Here is a 20387-nt window from a genome sequence, read left to right on the forward strand (position 1 = left end):
TTTACGCTTTCCTTGCTGTTACTGGTGCATAAAATCAATAGAAATCACAGAATATATACAGTATGTAATTTTTCCTTAAGCACACAGGTCTCCAGTTCTGAATCTAATAAGGAGTAAAACTTAAGCTTGTAGCATTTACTGTTCACACATTGTGCTATGCAAAAACTATAGGAAATAATGTAGATGAATGTAAATAAAATCTAAACCGCTCTACATGGTGTCACTGTTGCTTAGAACATATTACAGAAACTTATTGTTCAAACCCATATTCAGCTATCCTGATTTAGGTTTTCTGTGGTTTGCTAGATCACTTCAGGCAAATGCTGAGATGGTTCCTTTGAAAGGGCACAGCTGATTCACTTCCACATCCTTCCCTAATCCGATGGGACTGATGACCCCACTGTTGGATGGTCTTACCCCCCACCCCACCCCTCCCCCCCACCCCCCAATCAACCAACCAGAAACTTACTGCTTACCATTTATGGTTTTTCTTTAACACTCAACTTGATCAGGATGAATCATCAGATTTTAGAACATTTTGAGTGGAAAGTGTATTTGTCAGCTTCTGGGATAAAATAAAAGCTGGGCGGAGAACAACCATTTCACTGTTGTTGAATTTTCCTTCTTCTCCTCCCCACCCCCCTCCCCCTCCCCCTCCACCATCACCCATCTTCTCTCTCTCTTTTTCTCTGTGCCAAAATAAATACTGAAGTGGTTTCTTCTTGATTAATAGTGTCACCTATAACTTATATGTAGGGATAGAAAAAATTGTTTCGTTTTGTGATCAGTTTTGGTGTTATTTTTTGTCAGTTGTGTTATTTTATGACAACATTGGTGCTAATTTCTGATGACTTGTTTTAAAAGTACCATGTTTTTTATCTTATTTAATTGTTTTCAGTGCTGTGTGGAAAATGAAAGTATATCTACCAATTACATTATATTTATTGACATCACACATCATATTTATTTAATTATTGAGTGGGGGTTAGGGGGTAGTACATTAAACTTTTTAAATCAAACTGCGGAAAATCTGGGCTACACCTACACCTACACCTACATCTACATATTCATGGATACTCTGCAAATCACACTTAAGTGCCTGAAAGAGGATCATCAAACCACTTTCACAATAACTCCCTATTATTCCACTCTTGAACAGTGCCCAAAGTAGACGAACACTTATATATTTCTGTGTAAGCTCTGATTTCCCTTATTTTATTATGATGATCATTGCTCCCAATGTAGGTTGGTGTCAATAAAATGTTATTGCATTCAGAATGGAAAGTCTGTGATAAGAAGATCCTGCCACAACGAGAAACACATTTGTTGTACTGATGTCCACCCTAAATCCTGTATTGTGTCCATGACACTTTCTCCCCTATTTATTGACAATATGAAATGTGTTCTCCTTCTTAACTTTCTCAATGTGCTCCTTTAACTGTGTCAGGTAAGGATGATGGCTATGTTTTTTCTTCGCCTCTGACTCATAGCGCAGCTGACGCTATTAGCTGTGAGAACGTTCTGAAGTAACATTCACTCGGTACGCAAATTCATACCCCATACAAATCTAAATAAGCCATAGTAATTATCATCCAATTTTGTTCAAACTTGGTACCCAATCTTTTGTTATCAAGGAAGGGATCCTGTCAAAATTCAGATTTTTATCTATTATAGTTACGGAGATCGAGAAAATTATTTAAATGTCCTAAAAATGACACGTTTCAAAACTCAGTTAGGAACAATAACCAAATGTCTTTTTTTATCATCTGAAGTCATAATAAAGCTCACAGTATATAAAAACTCTGAATTGGAATTTTCTTTTCAAAACTTTAATTACTGTATGTTACGTAGTATAAAAATCATTCAGAATTATTATTTGCTTATTATTTTGTTGTGTAAATACATGGGAATGAATGAGAGAGTGTATGCAGGACATATGTTAAAACTTAATGTCATTTTATGTAAAACCTTATAAAACTGAACTGTGGGAAAATTGTGTTGCAACCACGATGCTGATGACGTATGCTGATGTGTGCTTGCTTTTGTAAGAGAGCAGCCAGAATAAAAATCTGAAGCGGAAAAAGCTTCTATATTAATTTAAAGAATATTTTGCATTAAATGCTATTTTATTAAACAATATATTAGAAATTGAAGTTGTAATGACGTAAATGACTATCTGATTAGTGGTTGGCTAAGGCAAGTTTTGCCACAAGAATTATCAGGAAGGATCATTCTGATTGGTCATTCAGATCAATAGCCAATTAAAATTGAGTGGTTCCCGCCCACAGGTAATTAGATAGGCATAGAGGAGAGGAGCATTGAGATAGTCGCTCACTAACCTCCTTCCGAGTAACAGTAAGATAGATGTCTCTGTGAAAATAGTATGTAAAATGAAGAGCTAGTGAGATCATTTCAGATAGAACATGTTGTGACTAAAGCGGTTTAAGTTATGAACATTTTGAGGAAAGTGTGATGTTTCGGAACTAATTAGTTGAAGTCTTATAAACGTGTGATCTTTTGGTCGTAGAGACAATTCCGCGTGGCATATTCCGTGTTCCTTATGGATTACTTTGGCGAGCAGTTCTAACATAGAAGACCACTGAAATGACCAAATGTTTAACTCTCTAATAGTGGAGGGTCAGTGACGGTTAGATCGCAAAATTAATCGGGTCAGACTTGCCGGAATTCTGGCTGATTTTCTGGAAACCCAGAATCTACTCTGTAGGAATCAACACGGATTCCGCAAATGGCGATTGTGTGAGACCCAACTCTCTTTATTAGTTAATGAGACCCAGAAAATATTAGGTACGGGCTCCCAGGTGGATGCCATTTTCCTTGGCTTCCAGAAGGCGTTCGATACAGTTCCGCACAATCACCTGATAAACAAACTAAGAGCCTACGGAATATCATACCAGCTGTGTGGCTGGACTGAAGGGTTTTTAGCAAACAGAACACAGCATGTTGTTCTCAATGGAGAGGCGTCTACAGACGTTAAAGTAACCTCTGGTGTGCCACAGGGGAGTGTTATGGGACCATTGCTTTTCACAATATATATAAATGACCTTGTAGATAGTGTCGGAAGTTCCATGCGGCTTTTCATGGAGGATGCTGTAGTATACAGAGAAGTTGCAGCATTAGAAAATTGCAGCGAAATGCAGGAAGATCTACAGCGGATAGGCACTTGGTGCAGTGTGTGGCAACTGACGCTTAACATAGACAAGTGTAATGTGTTGTGAATACATAGAAAGAAGGATCTTTTATTGTATGATTATATGATAGCGGAACAAATACTGGTAGCAGTTACTTCTGTAAACTATCTGGGAGTATGCGTACGGAACAATTTGAAGTGGAATGATCATATAAAATTAATTGTTGGTAAGGCGGGTGCCAGGTTGAGATTCATTGGGAGAGTCCTTAGAAAATGTAGTCCATCAACAAAGGAGGTGGCTTACAAAACACTTGCTCGACCTATACTTGAGTATTGCTCATCAGTGTGGCATCTGTACCAGGTCGGTTTGACAGAGGAGATAGAGAAGATCCAAAGAAGAGCGGCGCATTTGGTCACAGGGTTATTTGGTAACCATGATAGCGTTATGGAGATATTTAGCACACTCAAGTGGCAGACTCTGCAAGAGAGGCGCTCTGCGTCGCGGTATAGCTTGCTGTCCAGGTTTCGAGAGGGCGCGTTTCTGGATGAGGTATTGAATATATTGCTACCCCTTGCTTATACCTCCAAAGGAGATCACGAATGTAAAATTAGAGAGATTCGAGTGCGCACGGAGGCTTTCCGGCAGTCGTTCTTCCCGTGAACCATACGCAACTGGAAGAGGAAAGGTAGTTAATGACAGTGGCACGTAAAGTGCCCTCCACCACACACCATTGGGTGGCTTGCGGAGTATAAATGTAGATGTAGATGTAGATGAAATATATTGGATAAACAGTGAACTTGGAATGATAGAGCAGTTGCATTATTAAATACGGACTTGATAGCCATTTCATGTGCTTCCTTATGAATAAAAAGACGTCAATAAAATTTTCAAATGCTTACTGCAATTAAATTTCATTCTCCTACCACCCGAAATTTGTGAAAATGAACTTACAGGAACTTAAGTTACGCGGCCTCTGTGTGGTAGGTATTAGATGGTGGTTTCATCAATGCTGCTTTACACTGCCTAGTGTGTATCTACTACTGCAGAGTGAAGGTAAGCCGGAAGGAAGAAATATAGAGGTAGGTGAACTGTTCAATGAAAGTGACAGAGAGAGAGAGAGTAAGGAGGCAAAACGAAAGAACGAGAGAACAATCCCGCCCTGCTGCAAGTCTCTTTAGTAGATCTGTTGTTCTTCTAAGTCTTCTGCCAATAAAACACAGTCTTTGGTTTACCTTCTCCACAGCATTTTCTATCTGTTCTAGAATAACAACAATATGGGTTAGGGCAGGTTGCTACTCACAACATAGAGGGATATTGAGGAGTACATAGGCACATTTAAAAGCACAGTACATTTAACAATAGAAAAACACACACACTAGACACGCACATGGTCATTGTCATCTTCAGAGTCAGGCTTCAGCATCCTAAGATGACACAGGCCATGTCTGTATGACTTGTATGTTAGGATGTCCCTTATTTTTTCCTAAACATTTTACTCACATCCCTCAAATGTTTTCTGTTTGATTAGATTTACTAGAAAAAAATTTCATCTCAATACAATGACATTAACCTGTGCTGACTAGAGCAAAACACTTTAATGTTGGGAATTTTAGGTTCTGTCGTTTTTAGTCAGTGTAAAAGTTATTGATGACTGCATAAAGTCAAAATTAAATATATTTTTGCTTTTTAAGATGCAATTAGTTTGGAAATACTTTTTTTCAGTGTTTCTTTCTTATAATCAGGATACAGTCTGCAATGTTCTTGAAAACAGCGCTACATAAATTCCTTTTGCTCCTCATCTATTTTTGGCAATCCATTTAAATCTTGCATTAATTTAGCAGAGATTTGAACAGAGTCATTAACAACTTCCAACTCTTTAACGATTCTTTTAACATCTAAATATTGAAGAGCTTTCTCAAATAAAACTAGTTTCCATAGTATTTAGACAAGAGAACAGACCTCTGCTCTTACTTGACTAGCGCAATAAACACCTTTATGTGACCACTTTTGCCAACCTGGGCAATTTTGTCTTTTGTTCTCTCCTGATTTACCTTTGGAGCTACAGCAAATTCTTTATCAGATGATGGGTAAGTATAAAAACTCCATTTTAATAATATCATGCACATTGTCACTTCAGTTGTGGTGTTGGTATAAAACAAATCAGTTCTGAGGGAATATACAAAATGTGCACAATGAATTTTTAAGTACCAACCATATGATGATAAACCTGCATTCATTTTAATTATTGCTTAGAGAAAAATATAATATTTTCCAGACAGTAAATTTAATTTTTTACTGTTTCTGTCTGAATCATCATCTGTTTGCAATGCAGTCACTGTGTTCAACAATAGAATTGACATAATGAATTTATAGGATAAATACTTCCATCAAATTCCTGAATTGCAAATGCATTGTCCAAAGTACAAAAGCTTTTTTTGTGAACTTGCCCTGACATCTTCATTAAAATAAAAAGAATATTTGCTTTTCATTTTATACACCCATTGCACTCAATGTAAAGATTTGAAAATAATGTTGTTGTAATGACTTTGACAAGTATGTTACAATGAACCCCAAAAATACAGAATTATTGCTCTAAAATTATTTTTTCCTGTCGATCAATACCATCATATTATACAATACACACATATGAACATTTAATGTCACCAGCATCATCATCATCATCATCATAGTTGTTTTCCATCTCGCAGTTTCCCAGGTGTGGTGTGCAAGCACTTACCATCAAACTGTATTTTGTTATAAGAAATGAAAACTAATTTCAATAAATTGTAAATAATTTATTTGTTTACAGGCTATATCTTATTGCGAAAATTTTGAAGAACATTCATATCTGTGGTTGGATGACCGTGAAGCATTTCTTGAACAGTTTTTGGAATATGGTCCCCAACTGACATGTGAAGAAGTTGACACTACAAACACTGGTATGGAAGAGCAACAAGTAGTTGACACAAAACCTACTCTGCAGCATTTCAAATCGCAGGTATGTTTGCTGAAATCAACAGTTTGGTTGTTGTTATTAATTTTTCACACGCATTAAAATTATTAGCTGATAAGGAACCCCTTTATTGCGATGTCGCAAGTTTAATCTTTGGTAACGTTCATTTGAAAATGTTGTGTTAACAATTACGACAGGAAAAATATTAGCTGCTATTGATTCACCGCATGCGTAAGAAGGGTGACAGAAAATGATTGTCTGGAAGGTGCAGAGATCAACCATGTCTGACATTTTTGTATTATACTTCACAAAATGGTTATTGTCGACATTCAAGAGATGTTCAGAATAAACTCTTAACTTATACCATGAACAACAGAAGAAATATGGTGCCGCATAGCAATCACAAAAGGTTCACAGCATCAGGATCAAAGGCAAACTCCTTGTGAGTTACAACCTGTGCAGGATGTGAAGTTAGGTATCCTCTCTAAAAGAATGCATATGGAATCATATTGGTATAATGGGGTGATGAGAAGTGATGGAATGCGATGGCATGCAACGAAATGCGAAACAGTCTCTCATGGAGCTTATTGTGAAAATGGCTGCCCTTTAAGGCATAGTTGCAGACAGAGTGATTGTATGATTTATAGGCATGGTAAAAACCATCCAGAGGCTGAATTTGTCCAGTTGTTCCAGGTGGTATGAATAGTAGTGTCACACACTTTTCAGGAGGGGTAGTTTGCAGTAAAGGAGTATGATTTTTATATGCAGACCAGGAATCAAGCAAAAGCAACTTATTTTGACCCACTATTTGCCAAAAGCAGTTCTCTCACGCCCATTGTCCCACTCTGGCTTGCAGTGTTGTAAGTATTCCCTTCCACCCTTGCTATGTCATTCACACATGAGAAAGAATCATAGGGGGCAGCAATTTCTCACACCACAATAAATAACTTTCCAGCCAATATACCATCCAGACCAGCAGTCTGCATAAATGTTTACAAACACATTAAGACATTGGTGTTAGTTGATCTTGATACAACTCTCTTGGTAGCTCTAATTTTTAGGGTTCCTTACTTATTCATTTCCTCTTCAAACCCTGATCAGTTGGAGTTACAAACAAATTATTATTGAATGATTTTTTTTTTTTATCTCACCTGCAAATTTTTGGGCTGGTTCTGCAGTTTGCTGTGCATCGTCAAGTTGACGCTTTGTTTGAAATTTTGTTATCTTACATCTTCCAATTCTGTGGCACTAATATAACAACAAAAATAATCAATTTTTGACAATACAGTGTAATTGGATCAATAAAAAATCAAACTCACCAAGTGGCGGCAGGAGAACACACACACACACACACACACACACACACACACACACACACATCGACACCGTCACCCAGAACTCTCGATCAGGAGAGACGCACCAGACAGGATGGGAAGGATGAGTCTTTCCTTCTCATCCCATCCAGTAATTCTCCTCTGACCTGGGGTTCTGGGTGACTTTTCTGAAGTGCACCCCTTTCCCTTCACCCCTCATCTTCCCCTTCAACCCTTCTACCGGAAGGAGCCACTAGCTCTGAAAGCTTGCATAAGCAAAACATTTTTTTATATGTGTGTTCTCCTGGTGCCATTTGGTTAGAAGATTTTTATCTCTTCAGTTTCAGTAAATTCTATAGTACTGTTTGGAGTTATGCAACCATCCACTGCTTCCCTTGGAATCACTGTAATTTATGTCACGTGCAATTTGATTTGCATAATGTAGTGGATTAGTATCATGCACATCCAGCAAATTGTATTGAGCATCCTTGAAATGCAGAAATACCAGTTTTTGTATCAAGTGTGCCTTTTTGTCCGTTGGATATCCATTGTTTTTCTTATACATGATCGTACTGCTGCTGAATTATTTGAAATCTGTCCATCATTTTTTTATTTATTTATTTATTTTTTATGCTGCAGACGATCTTCCATGAGCGTAATTACCTTTAGTACCCACTCCTTGGACAATAATTGTACTTTATTATGTTTCACTGGAGACGGGCATCATGGCTCCCTGTTGGACAAGGATGAAGAACTACATGGCTCAACACCTGTTTCAGTGTCTTTTTCACTTGTCAAGCATGTATTGTCATCACTGTACTGCTCATGCCCATTGTCTGCACAGCTGAGTGTGTACGACACCACACATTCCACTGAATCATCTTGCAGAAACACTAATAGTTCATGCTCCACTTCTTTCTCACTCTGCAAAATGTCAACTTTAACCGCTATTGTTGTAGATACAATGCAATGTTTACTTTGTGTATTGTTGCCATTGCTGTGGATTGTATCAACGCCATTAGCATTGTAACTCTGTTGTGAGTTAGTCATCGAGTAAGCATTTCAAGTACGCTCCATAGTGTCAAGCTGTGCTTGCCATTGGATACCTTCAATTCCAGCCCTGGTTGCCATTAGCAGCCAATATTGTGATTGCATGGTAGACAATATGTGGTGTGTAAAATGCCGTAAACATCATTGGCCTTTTGTGATGTCGCACTCAAGGGGTTCCTTGTGAGATAGCAGCCAAGTTTGTAAAACTATTGTAACATATTTTTCATTTCTCTGTAACTCACCTTTAATAACGTGTTATTTCAAATTCGATGAATATTTTGTGTAAGGTTAGCAAATGTAATATCTGAATCAACATTCAGACATGAAGGAATGAAAGTGGTTGCTCTGTTAAAATATGAAACTTTTAAAAATTTAAATGTTGTTGTTGTTGTTGTTGTTGTTGTGGTCTTCAGTCCTGAGACTGGTTTGATGCAGCTCTCCATGCTACTCTATCCTGTGCAAGCTTCTTCATCTCCCAGTACATAATCCAACCTACATCCTTCTGAATCTGCTTGGTGTATTCATCTCTTGGTCTCCCTCTACCATTTTTACCCTCCACACTGCCCTCCAATACTAAATTTGTGATCCCTTGACGCCTCAGAACATGTCCTACCAACTGATCCCTTCTACTAGTCAAGTTGTGCCACAAACTTCTCTTCTCCCCAATCCTATTCAATACCTCCTCGTTAATTATGTGATATACCCATCTAATCTTCAGCATTCTTCTGTAGCACCACATTTCGAAAGCTTCTATTCTCTTCTTGTCTAAACTGTTTATCGTCCATGTTTCACTTCCATACATGGCTACACTCCATACAAATACTTTCAGAAATGACTTCCTGACACCTAAATCTATACTTGATGTTAACAAATTTCTCTTCTTCAGAAACGCTTTCCTTGCCATTGCCAGTCTACATTTTATATCCTCTCTACTTCGATCATCATCAGTTATTTTGCTCCCCAAATAGCAAAACCCCTTTACTACTTTAAGTGTCTCATTTCCTAATCTAATTCCCTCAGCATCACCTGACTTAATTCGACTACATTCCATTATCCTCGTTTTGCTTTTGTTGATGTTCATCTTATATCCTCCCTTCAAGACACTGTCCATTCCGCTCAACTGCTCTTCCAAGTCCTTTGCTGTCTCTGACAGAATTACAATGTCATCGGCGAACCTCAAAGTTTTTATTTCTTCTCCATGGATTTTAATACCTGCTCCGTATTTTTCTTTTGTTTCCTTTACTGCTTGCTCGGTATACTGATTGAATAACATAAGGGAATGGCTACAACCCTGTCTCACTCCCTTCCCAACCACTGCTTCCCTTTCATGTCCCTCGACTCTCATAACTGCCATCTGGTTTCTGTACAAATAGTAAATAGCCAACTTCGGAATTTGAAAGAGAATATTCCAGTCAACATTGTCAAAAGCTTTCTCTAAGTCTACAGACCGATGACCGTTGCAGTCTGGTCCCTTTAATCCCACAAACCTCTAAGTCTACAAATGCTAGAAATGTAGGTTTGCCTTTCCTTAATCTAGCTTCTAAGATAAGTCGTAGGGTCAGTATTGCCTCACGTGTTCCAATATTTTTACGGAATCCAAACTGATCTTCCCCGAGGTCGGCTTCTACTAGTTTTTCCATTAGTCTGTAAAGAATTCACGTTAGTATTTTGCAGCCGTGACTTACTAAACTCATGGTTCAGTAATTTTCACATCTGTCAACACCTGCTTTCTTTGGGATTTGAATTATTATATTCTTCTTGAAGAGCTGAGGGTATTTGGCCTGTCTCATCCGTTTTGCTCACCAGATGGTAGAGTTTTGTCAGGGCTGGCCCTCCCAAGACTGTCAGTAGATCTAATGGAATGTTGTCTACTCCTGGGGCCTTGTTTCGACTTAGGCCTTTCAGTGCTCTGTCAAACTCTTCACGCAGAATCATATCTCCCATTTCATCTTCATCTACATTCTCTTCCATTTCCATAATATTGTCCTAAAGTACATTGCCCTTGTTTAGACCCTCTATATACTCCTTCCACCTTTCTGCTTTCCCTTCCTTGCTTAGAACTTGGTTTCCATCTGAGCTCTTGATATTCATACAAGTGTTTCTCTTTTCTCCAATGGTCTCTTTAATTTTTCTGTAGGCAGTATCTATCTTACCCCCAGTGAGATCAGCCTCTACATCCTTACATTTGTCCTCTAGCAGGGTGGATACTGCCCGGGACATCCGGGAGATCCGGGAAAAACCCGGGAATTTTTTCATCCGGGACAAATCCGGGGAAAAAAACCCGGGAATTTTTTAGAATTCTGGGATTTTTCATTGTTTTAAATTTCAGTTAAAGTTTTGTAGGTTTGACGTGTAAGGTCTGATACGCTCACAAAGAAGTTTAGTCCACTACTGCTGAATAATACTGCAGCAATGAAACATAAATCAGAGAATAACACCAAAATAAAAGTTTAGTTGCATAGAATTGGGTAATTTACACAATGCACAGACCAGTTTGTCGACACCGAAAAGTGTCAAAGGCTTTAGGTCGAAGATTATGCAGTACGTCTGTAACAACTAATGTGGATTCGATGTGCGTGACGTCACAAATGTTTACATTTCTAACATATCACCAGAAAATATTATGGATAGGGGCTTGAGATGCGTTACTTACAAAGTAAATTTCCAAGCAAGATGATTTATGTTACGTGTGAGAATGTACAGTGAATTTCTTAAAACACAGAGCGCTACAACTCTCATTCAAAACGTAACACTTTGGGGATCAGCCATTTGAAAAATGTTGGGCCCAGAAGATGTCATTTATGCCACTATTTAAAATTTTACTGGCACATTTGTATTTGATATGACTTAACGTGTAACACACGCTAATAAAAGACCGAACTTCAAGTTAGTTTTCATATTTAATGTTGTTCTTTCATAGATAAAAAATTATGCAATCGATGGCAAAAAGTGTAATTGACCTTCAAAAAAATGTGCATAATGTGTTACTGAGCAATGTCACAAGTCTCTTCATGCCAGAACACCTCGACTTTTCTATGCAACTGATAATCATTTTGGCACGATTTTAATTGCCAAATTAGTACCTGTTAGTAGGCCTACGGACTTCCTGTCATTGTAGGACTAATAACAGTGGATGCCAATAGACAATGCAATTCTCGTTCGTACATACGCATCTACTTACGAGTTAACCGGTGTAGAAACCCACTTTGCTGATTTGAGCGAGCTCGGCCTACCTTCATAACGTACACGCCGCGGCCTGTCTTTCTCGTAGGCCTCGTGCTCTGAACAACTGCCGTCATTCGCTAGCGAGATCACGTGACTTGAGCTATGACTGGCTGACAAAAGTGCATCGTTCAACGCAATCTCTATTTTAGAGTTTCGGAAGCTACCGTGCTGTAATTTGTGGAATTTGTGTATATACTTTCACAATACGAAAATAAACTCTGTGCATATTGTCTCACATCAAACAGCTTTCCAAACACATTGTTTTTCCTGGATTTCGTTTCCTAAAGTGCTGGGACGTCCTCTGCCGGTATAAGACCTTTACGATTCAAAGGACTGATAGGTTTTACAGCTCCGAGGGAAAGCACACTCTTACTTAATACGGATGTATTTTCTCCCGCTTTATACGTAATTTCATCCGGGAGAAATTGTGTTTTTAACCGGGAAACCCGGGAAAAATCCGGGAATTTTTTTTTCTTGTCCACGTAGACACCCTGTCTAGCCATCCCTGCTTACCCATTTTGCACTTCCTTTCGATCTCATTTTTGAGATGTTTGTATTCCTTTTTGCCTGCTTCATTTACTGCATTTTTACATTTTCTCCTTTCATCAATTAAATTCAGTATTTTTTCTGTTACCCAACGATTTCTACTAGCCCTCGTCTTTTTACCTACTTGATCCTCTGCTGCCTTCACTACTTCATCCCTCAAAGCTACCCATTCTTCTTCTACTGTATTTCTTTCCCCCATTCCTGTCAATTGTTCCCTTATGCTCTCCCTGAAACTCTGTACAACCTCTGGTTTAGTCAGTTTATCCAGGTCCCATCTCCTTAAATTCCCACCTTTTTGCAGTTTCTTCAGTTTTAATCTACAGTTCATAACCAATAGATTGTGGTCAGAGTCCACATCTGCCCCTGGAAATGTCTTACTTTTTAAAACCTGGTTCCTAAATCTCTGTCTTACCATTATATAATCTATCTGAAACCTGTCAGTATCTCCAGGCTTCTTCCATGTATACAACCTTCTTTTATGATACTTGAACCAGGTGTTAGCTATGATTAATTTATGATCTGTGCATAATTCTACCAGGTGGCTTCCTCTTTCATTTCTTACCCCCAATCCATATTCACCTACTACGTTTACTTCTCTTCCTTTTCCTACTATCGAATTCCAGTCACCCATGACTATTAAATTTTCGTCTCTCTTCACTATCTGAATAATTTCTTTTATCTCATCATACATTTCTTCAATTTCTTCGTTATCTGCAGAGCTAGTTGGCATATAAACTTGTACTATTGAAGTAGGCGTGGGCTTCGTGTCTATCTTGGCCTCAATAATGCGTTCACTATGCTGTTTGTAGCAGCTTACCCGCACTCCTATTTTTTTATTCATTATTTAACCAACTCCAGCATTACCCCTATTTGATTTTGTACTTGTAACCCTGTATTCACCTGACCAAAAGTCTTGTTCCTCCCGCCACCGAACTTCACTAATTCCAACTATATCTAACTTTAACCTATCCATATCCCTTTCTAAATTTTCTAACCTACCTGCCCGATTAAGGAATCTGACATTCCCCGCTCCGATCCGTAGAACACCAGTTTTCTTTCTCCTGATAACGACGTCCATTTGAGTAGTCCCCGCCTGGAGATCTGAATGGGGGACTATTTTACCTCCGGAATATTTTACCCAAGAGGACGCCATCATCATTTATCCATACAGTAAAGCTGCATGCCCTCGGGAAAAATTTAAATATGACATCAAATATGAGAAGATTTTAAAAAAAATCTTACAAAGAGAGAGTATAAAACATAACAACTATTATTTGTGGTTTCTTTGACCTTATCCGGTTCAAATCCTAGTCAGACCTTGCCAATATGCTTCCTTGCAGTTTTCTTTTGTAAATCAGTTATGATTGTAATAACTCCTGCTTCTTTTGACACATATTAATCAAATGTTGTTAACATACCTATTATTATACACAGATAAATGTTATGTAACTGCATCACATCTCAACAAGTGCAAAATCCTTATTCTCTGAGAGGTTGACCGTGGATGTCACCTAATTACTGTGCAAGGCTTGTGTATCATTATCACAGTATAAAAGGATTCAGAGATTTTAATTTGAATGAGATATCTACAGTATTGGTACTTTGTGTAACTTTAGATGATATATAATACAAATGGTTGCCAGTCCGTGAACACGTGCTATCTTGATTATAAGCACAAGACTTTGTTCGTCTCTAGCACAAAGATTGTAAACTGGACTATGGTTTGTGCTGTGCGGACTGCTTTAAATTCTCAAGTATAGCACACTGCTACACTACAATTTCAAGGTATTGAGACTTCGCTACATCTATGAATATACTTCACAGACCACCGACCACTTATGTTGTGTGATGGAGGGTACTTCAAGTATCGCTGTCTTTTTTTCCCCCTTTCTTCTTCCGTTCATGATCGGTATTTGGAATGATTGTCAATAAATCTCCTTATATGCTCTAATTTCTGTGATTTTCGCATTGTGGTCGTTTTGTGGAACAGAAAGTACGTCACGTGAGTCTTCTTGGAATGTATACTCATAGAATTTCAACTGGAAACCTCTCCATAATTCACAGTGCCTTTTGCAACATTTACCACTGAAGTTTGTTGAACATCGCCATAACTATTTTGTGCCAACTAAATCATCCCATAATAAAATGTGCCATCTCTTCATTAGATTTTCTCTATCACTTCCGTTAATCCAACATCAGAAACGTCCCAGACTGATGAAAAGTACTCAAGAATCAGTCAAACAAGTGTTCTGTGAGACATTTGTGTTGTTGTTGTTGTTGTGGTCTTCAGTCCTGAGACTGGTTTAATGCTGCTCTCCATGCTACTGTATCCTGTGCAAGCTGCTTCATCTCCCAGTACGTACTGCAGCCTACATCCTTCTGAATCTGCTTAGTGTATTCATCTCTTGGTCTCCCTCTATGATTTTTACCCTCCCCGCTGCCCTCCAATACTAAATTGGTGATCCCTTGATGCCTCAGAACAGGTCCTGCCAACTGATTCCTTCTTCTAGTCAAGTTGTGCTACAAATTTCTCTTCTCCCCAATTCTATTCAATACCTCCTCATTAGTTATGTGATCTACCCATCTAATCTTCAGCATTCTTCTGTAGCATCACATTTCGAAAGCTTCTATTCTCTTCTTGTCCAAACTGTTTATCGTACATGTTTCACTTCTGTACGTAGTTACACTTAAAACAACGACTTCCTGACACCTAAATCTATACTCGATGTTAACAAGTTTCTCTTCTTCAGAAACACTTTCCTTGCCATTGCCAGTCTACATTTTATATCCTCTCTACTTCGACCATCATCAGTTATTTTGCTCCCCAAATAGCAAAACTCCTTTACTACTTTAAGTGTCTCATTTCCTAATCTAATTCCCTCAGCATCACCCAACTTAATTCAACTACATTCCATTATCCTCATTTTGCTTTTGTTGGTGTTCGCCTTATATCCTCCTTTCAAGACACTGTCCTTTCCGTTCAACTGCTCTTCCAAGTCCTTTGCTGTCTCTGACAGAATTACAATGTCATCGGCGAACTTTAAAGTTTTTATTTCTTCTCCATGGATTTTAATACCTGCTCCGTATTTTTCTTTTGTTTCCTTTACTGCTTGCTCGGTATACTGATTGAATAACATAAGGGAATGGCTACAACCCTGTCTCACTCCCTTCCCAACCACTGCTTCCCTTTCATGTCCCTCGACTCTTATAACTGCTATTTGGTTTCTGTAAAAATTGTAAATAGCCTTTCGCTCCCTGTATTTTACCCCTGCCAACTTCAGAATTTGAAAGAGATTATTCCAGTCAACATTGTCAAAAGCCTTATCTAAGTCTACGAATGCTAGAAACGTAGGTTTGCCTTTCCTTAATCTTTCTTCTAAGATAAATCGTAGGGTCAGTATTGCCTCAGGTGTTCCAGTATTTCTACAGAATCCAAACTGATCTTCACCGAGATCGGCTTCTACCAGTTTTTCCATTAGTCTGTAAAGAATTCGCGTTAGTATTTTGCAGCCGTGACTTATTAAACTGATAGTTCGGTAATTTTCACATCTGTCAACACCTGCTTTCTTTGGGATTGGAATTATTATATACTTCTTGAAGTCTGAGGGTATTTGGCCTGTCTCATACGTTTTGCTCACCAGATGGTAGAGTTTTGTCAGGGCTGACCCTCCCAAGACTCTCAGTAGATCTAATGGAATGGTGTCTACTCCTGGGGCCTTGTTTCGACTTAGGCCTTTCAGTGCTCTGTCAAACTCTTCACGAAGTATCATATCTCCCATTTCATCTTCATCTACATCCTTTTCCATTTCCATAATATTCTCCTCAAGTACATCACCCTTGTATAGACCCTCTATATACTCCTTCCACCTTTTTGATTTCCCTTCTTTGCTTAGAACTTGGTTTCCATCTGAGCTCTTGATATTCATACAAGTGTTTCTCTTTTCTCCAAAGGACTCTTTAATTTTCCTGTAGGCAGTATCTATCTTACCCCTAGTGAGATCAGCCTCTACATCCTTACATTTGTCCTCTAGCCATCTCTGCTTAGCCATTTTGCACTTCCTTTCGATCTCATTTTTGAGATTCTTGTATTCCTTTTGCCTGCTTCATTTACTGTATTTTTATATTTTCTACTTACATCAATTAAATTCAGTATTTCTTCTGTTACCCAAGGATTTCTACTAGCCCTCTTCTTTTTACCTACTTGAGCCTCTGCTGCCTTCACTACTTCATCCCTCAAAGCTACCCATTCTTCTTCTACTGTATTTCTTTCCCTCATTCTTGTCTATTGTTCCCTTAAGCTCTCCCTGAAACTCTGTACAACCTCTGGTTTAGCCAGTTTATCCAGGTCCCATCTCCTTAAATTCCCGCCTCTTTGCAGTTTCTTCAGTTTTAATCTACAGTGCACAACCAATAGATTGTGGTCAGAGTCCACATCTGCCCCTGGAAATGTCTTACTTTTTAAAACCTGGTTCCTAAATCTCTTTCTTACCATTATATAATCTATCTGATACCTTCTAGTATCTCCAGGCTTCTTCCATGTATAATACAACCTTATTTCATGATTCTTGACCAAGTGTTGTTTTATAGATGAATTAAATTTCCTGAAGATTCTTCCAATGAATCTCAGCCTGGAATCTGGTTTCCTTACAGCTTGCTTTATGTAGTGATTCCTCTTTAGGTCACTCTGGATGGTTAGTGCTACATATTTTATGGTAGTTACTGTTTCCAGTTGCCATTGCTACTGTAATCAAACATTAGTTGAACTCATATTTAAGCTCAATATGCTACATTTATTTACTTTCAGGGTCAACTTTATTTATTTCTTTACAATATCATTACTTGGAGCCATCACAAAGATGGCTTTTGTAAATGTCAGAAATTATGGTATGACAATAATGACACATAGAAATATGTTATAAGCTGCAGTTGTTGCATCTTTTATCTACAGGGTGTTTCAAAATGAATATACAGGCTTTATCTCTTTGTAGCATTTAATATATTCAACTTACAACGATAAATTGTACATGAAATTAAGGAGCAACTCAAACAGTTTTGTTTGTATATCTTTGTGCAGAGGGAAGAGTATGGAATAACCAAGAGTAATGGAAGAATACATTGAATGAGTGAGAGTCTCCAGAATGAAATTTTCACTCTGCAGCAGAGTGTGCACTAATATGAAACATCCTGGCAGATTAAAACTGTGTACTGGACCAAGACTTAAACTCGAGACCTTTTGCAATTTGCGGGCAAGTGCTCTGCCAACTGAGCTACCCAAGCATGACTCACAACCCATCCTCACAGCTTTAATTCTGCCATTACCTCGTCTCCTACCTTCCAAACTTCACTGAAGCTCTCCTGCGAACATTGTAGAACTAGCACTCATGGAAGAAAGGACATTGTGGAGTGTGCACTGATATGAAGGTGAAGTTTGGAAGGTAGGAGACGAGGTACTGGCAGAATTAAAGCTATGAGGATGGGTCATGAGCTGTGCTTGGGTAGCTCGGTTGGTAGAGCACTTGTCCTCGAATGGCAAATGGCCCGAGTTCGAGTTTTGGTGCAGCACACAGTTTTAATCTGCCAGGAAGTTTTGAGTGAGAGTCTTTCATGCGGATTCCCATGAAACCCCTTTGGAAGGCTAATTGTGAATTAGCAATTCCAGTGAGTCTGTGTGGAAACTTTTAACGAGACGCTTAAACTACGTCCTTAAGATTATCAGTTCTTACAAGTTCTAAAGCGTGCAGACTATAGTTTATGTGCCAACGTTGCAAACGAAATGTTGCTGCATGATGATGAAGATCTGGATCGTGTCGTCTTCAGTGATGAATTGACAAGTTGAGTTGGAGAAACATACACAATGTGTGCAACTGGGGGTCACCAGTCTGTACTCTGTAGGCTTTAGAACTTGTAAGAACTGGAAACAATAAGGACTTAGTGTAAGAGTCTCATTAAAAGTTTCCACACAGACTCACTGGAATTGCTAATTCACAACTAGCCTTCCGTAGGGGTTTCTTGGGTTTCCTCATGAAATACTCTCACTCGTTCAACGGATTCTTCCATTACTCTTGGTTATTCCATACTCTTCCCTTTGCGCAAAGATATACAAACAAAACTGTTTGAGTTGCTCTTGCATTTGATATACAATTTATACTTGTAAGTTGAAAATAATAAATGCTACAAAGTGATTAAACCCATTTTTGTGTGCACAAACACTTCACAGCATGAACCTCTGTGGTCCATCCCATATATAAATCTTATTACTCTAATCTGTCACAGCTGTATTCTTTCGTAGTGTACATCAGCTGCACAGTCCCATAGCTCAATCTCATAATTGAGGAAGGTGGTAAATCGTTCCATAATATATTATTTTCAGTGTTTGGTTAGGTACTATCTTGGTGAACTGGCTTAGGTGATATAAGGGGCTACTGACTTTTCCACATACAAAATTAATGTGGTTTGTACTCCACAAATTTTCATCAAACATACACAATCAGAAATTTACAGCTCCCAGTTTTTGTCGCTGAGATGTTACATACATTACTTACATTGTTGAGGTGAGAACTGCTCACTTTACTAGTGGATTGAAAGTTCATCATTTTATAAGTTTATATTAGATTAGAAGCATTTTTTGTTCCAATTGATCGATAGTGAGAAGATTCCCCAGGATACACCATATTTACCTGATTATAAGACGAGGTATTTTCCCAGACTCATCATTTGAAAAATTTGGGGTCACCTTAAATTTGCCAATTAAATTTTTCCTGCTGAGGTTGATGTTTTTACATTGTTTAATAGATCAATATAGGGGTCTTTTTCATTTACAGATGAAGCTTTGGCTTCTGGGGGTTCAATAAATTTATTTTGAAGGGCAAACAATGCTTTCAATTGAATAGACTTGAGATTTCCCGATATGCCGAAGCACTCAATACAGTATCGACCTTGTTCGAACAGTCATTCGACTCATGGTAGTAGTGTACGGGAGATGGGAGACACTTGAACTGTCCACTTCAATACTCTAATGCTCTGCATAAAAATTGATGATTTTGTGAAACACAGGAGAAAATAGCAGCAAATTATCATCTTAAAATTTAGTTATATTTGAACAGGTTTGCAATAAAAGTTCTTGTAGGTGTCTGGGTACTGTATATCTACATCTACATTCATACTCCGCAAGCCACCCAACGGTGTGTGTCGGTGTGTGGCGTTAATACGACTTTTTAAGGAAAGATAACATACATCTTGTTTTTCAAAAACATTTACCATGTCAATTTTCTGTTTCGTTATGAGAAAATAATGGTTTACCAAGTAACTTGTAAATGGGAATTTCGCTTACTGTTCATGTAGTAGAATTCTGGTGGAAAATGTCACCAGCTTGTGAACAAGATGGTGACATGAAGATGAAACAAAGAAGAAAATTAATCCAAAATTAAATGTCTAACAAATGAAATAAATAAAATTAAACTGACTGCAGTTGTTATCCCAAGAATAAATTACAATGCAAACACACATTTTGGAGGTAGTGCCAACAGACATCACTAAATCGCAGGACAAGCAAAAGCATGAAAATTGGTCTGAATTGTGATTTCTGTCCTTTATTTAAGTATTAGTTTTGTTGTTACATATGACCTGCACCCGAGGAGATATTGCTGTCTGTACTTCAGTGTTGTTCAAGCACAGCAGTAAGGGTTGGAGAGGGAACTGCAATGAGTGCAATGAGGGGAGTAGTGAGCAGGCAGCAGATTTCTTTGTACTGCAAACTGTACTGCGTACTTTTGACTTTTTATGAACATCTGCCATGTTTAAACTGCAGTTTGCCTGAATCCATTTGTACTCAGAATCAAATAATTGACTTTAAAATTGTACAAATACACAATACCAAGAAATGTTGAAAGGCTATGTACTTCATGCATCAGTGTTGTCGACGCTCACCCTAGGTATGACGCAAATGATAGGGGATGTGTCAGCTGCTGTTTCTACAAAGCCAATGAGAGAGCAACGGATAGATGGTATGGTCGGGAACAAGAGACATTGTAACATCCTTGCCAGTATAGAAATGAAATCCGGCGTGTGTTCGGAAAGAAATAGCTATGTTCTCGGGTTTCACTGTGACCAGAACCTCAGAAATCACAACATATTCAGAGGAAATGGCATGTA

The 20387-nt window shown here is 38.3% G+C and overlaps 1 protein-coding gene across 1 annotated transcript in view; it reads left to right on the plus strand.

Annotated features, from left to right (window-relative positions):
- The window catches only part of LOC126234993 (dynein beta chain, ciliary-like), a 732993-nt gene that overhangs the window by 260962 nt on the left and 451644 nt on the right, over positions 1-20387 (plus strand). The window contains exon 22 of the mRNA XM_049943730.1: positions 5959-6147. Within this exon, the coding sequence (XP_049799687.1) occupies positions 5959-6147 (189 nt within the window). The remainder of the gene's footprint in view (positions 1-5958; positions 6148-20387) is intronic.

Source organism: Schistocerca nitens, chromosome 2 (assembly GCF_023898315.1).
Source record: "Schistocerca nitens isolate TAMUIC-IGC-003100 chromosome 2, iqSchNite1.1, whole genome shotgun sequence".
NCBI lineage: Eukaryota > Metazoa > Arthropoda > Insecta > Orthoptera > Acrididae > Schistocerca > Schistocerca nitens.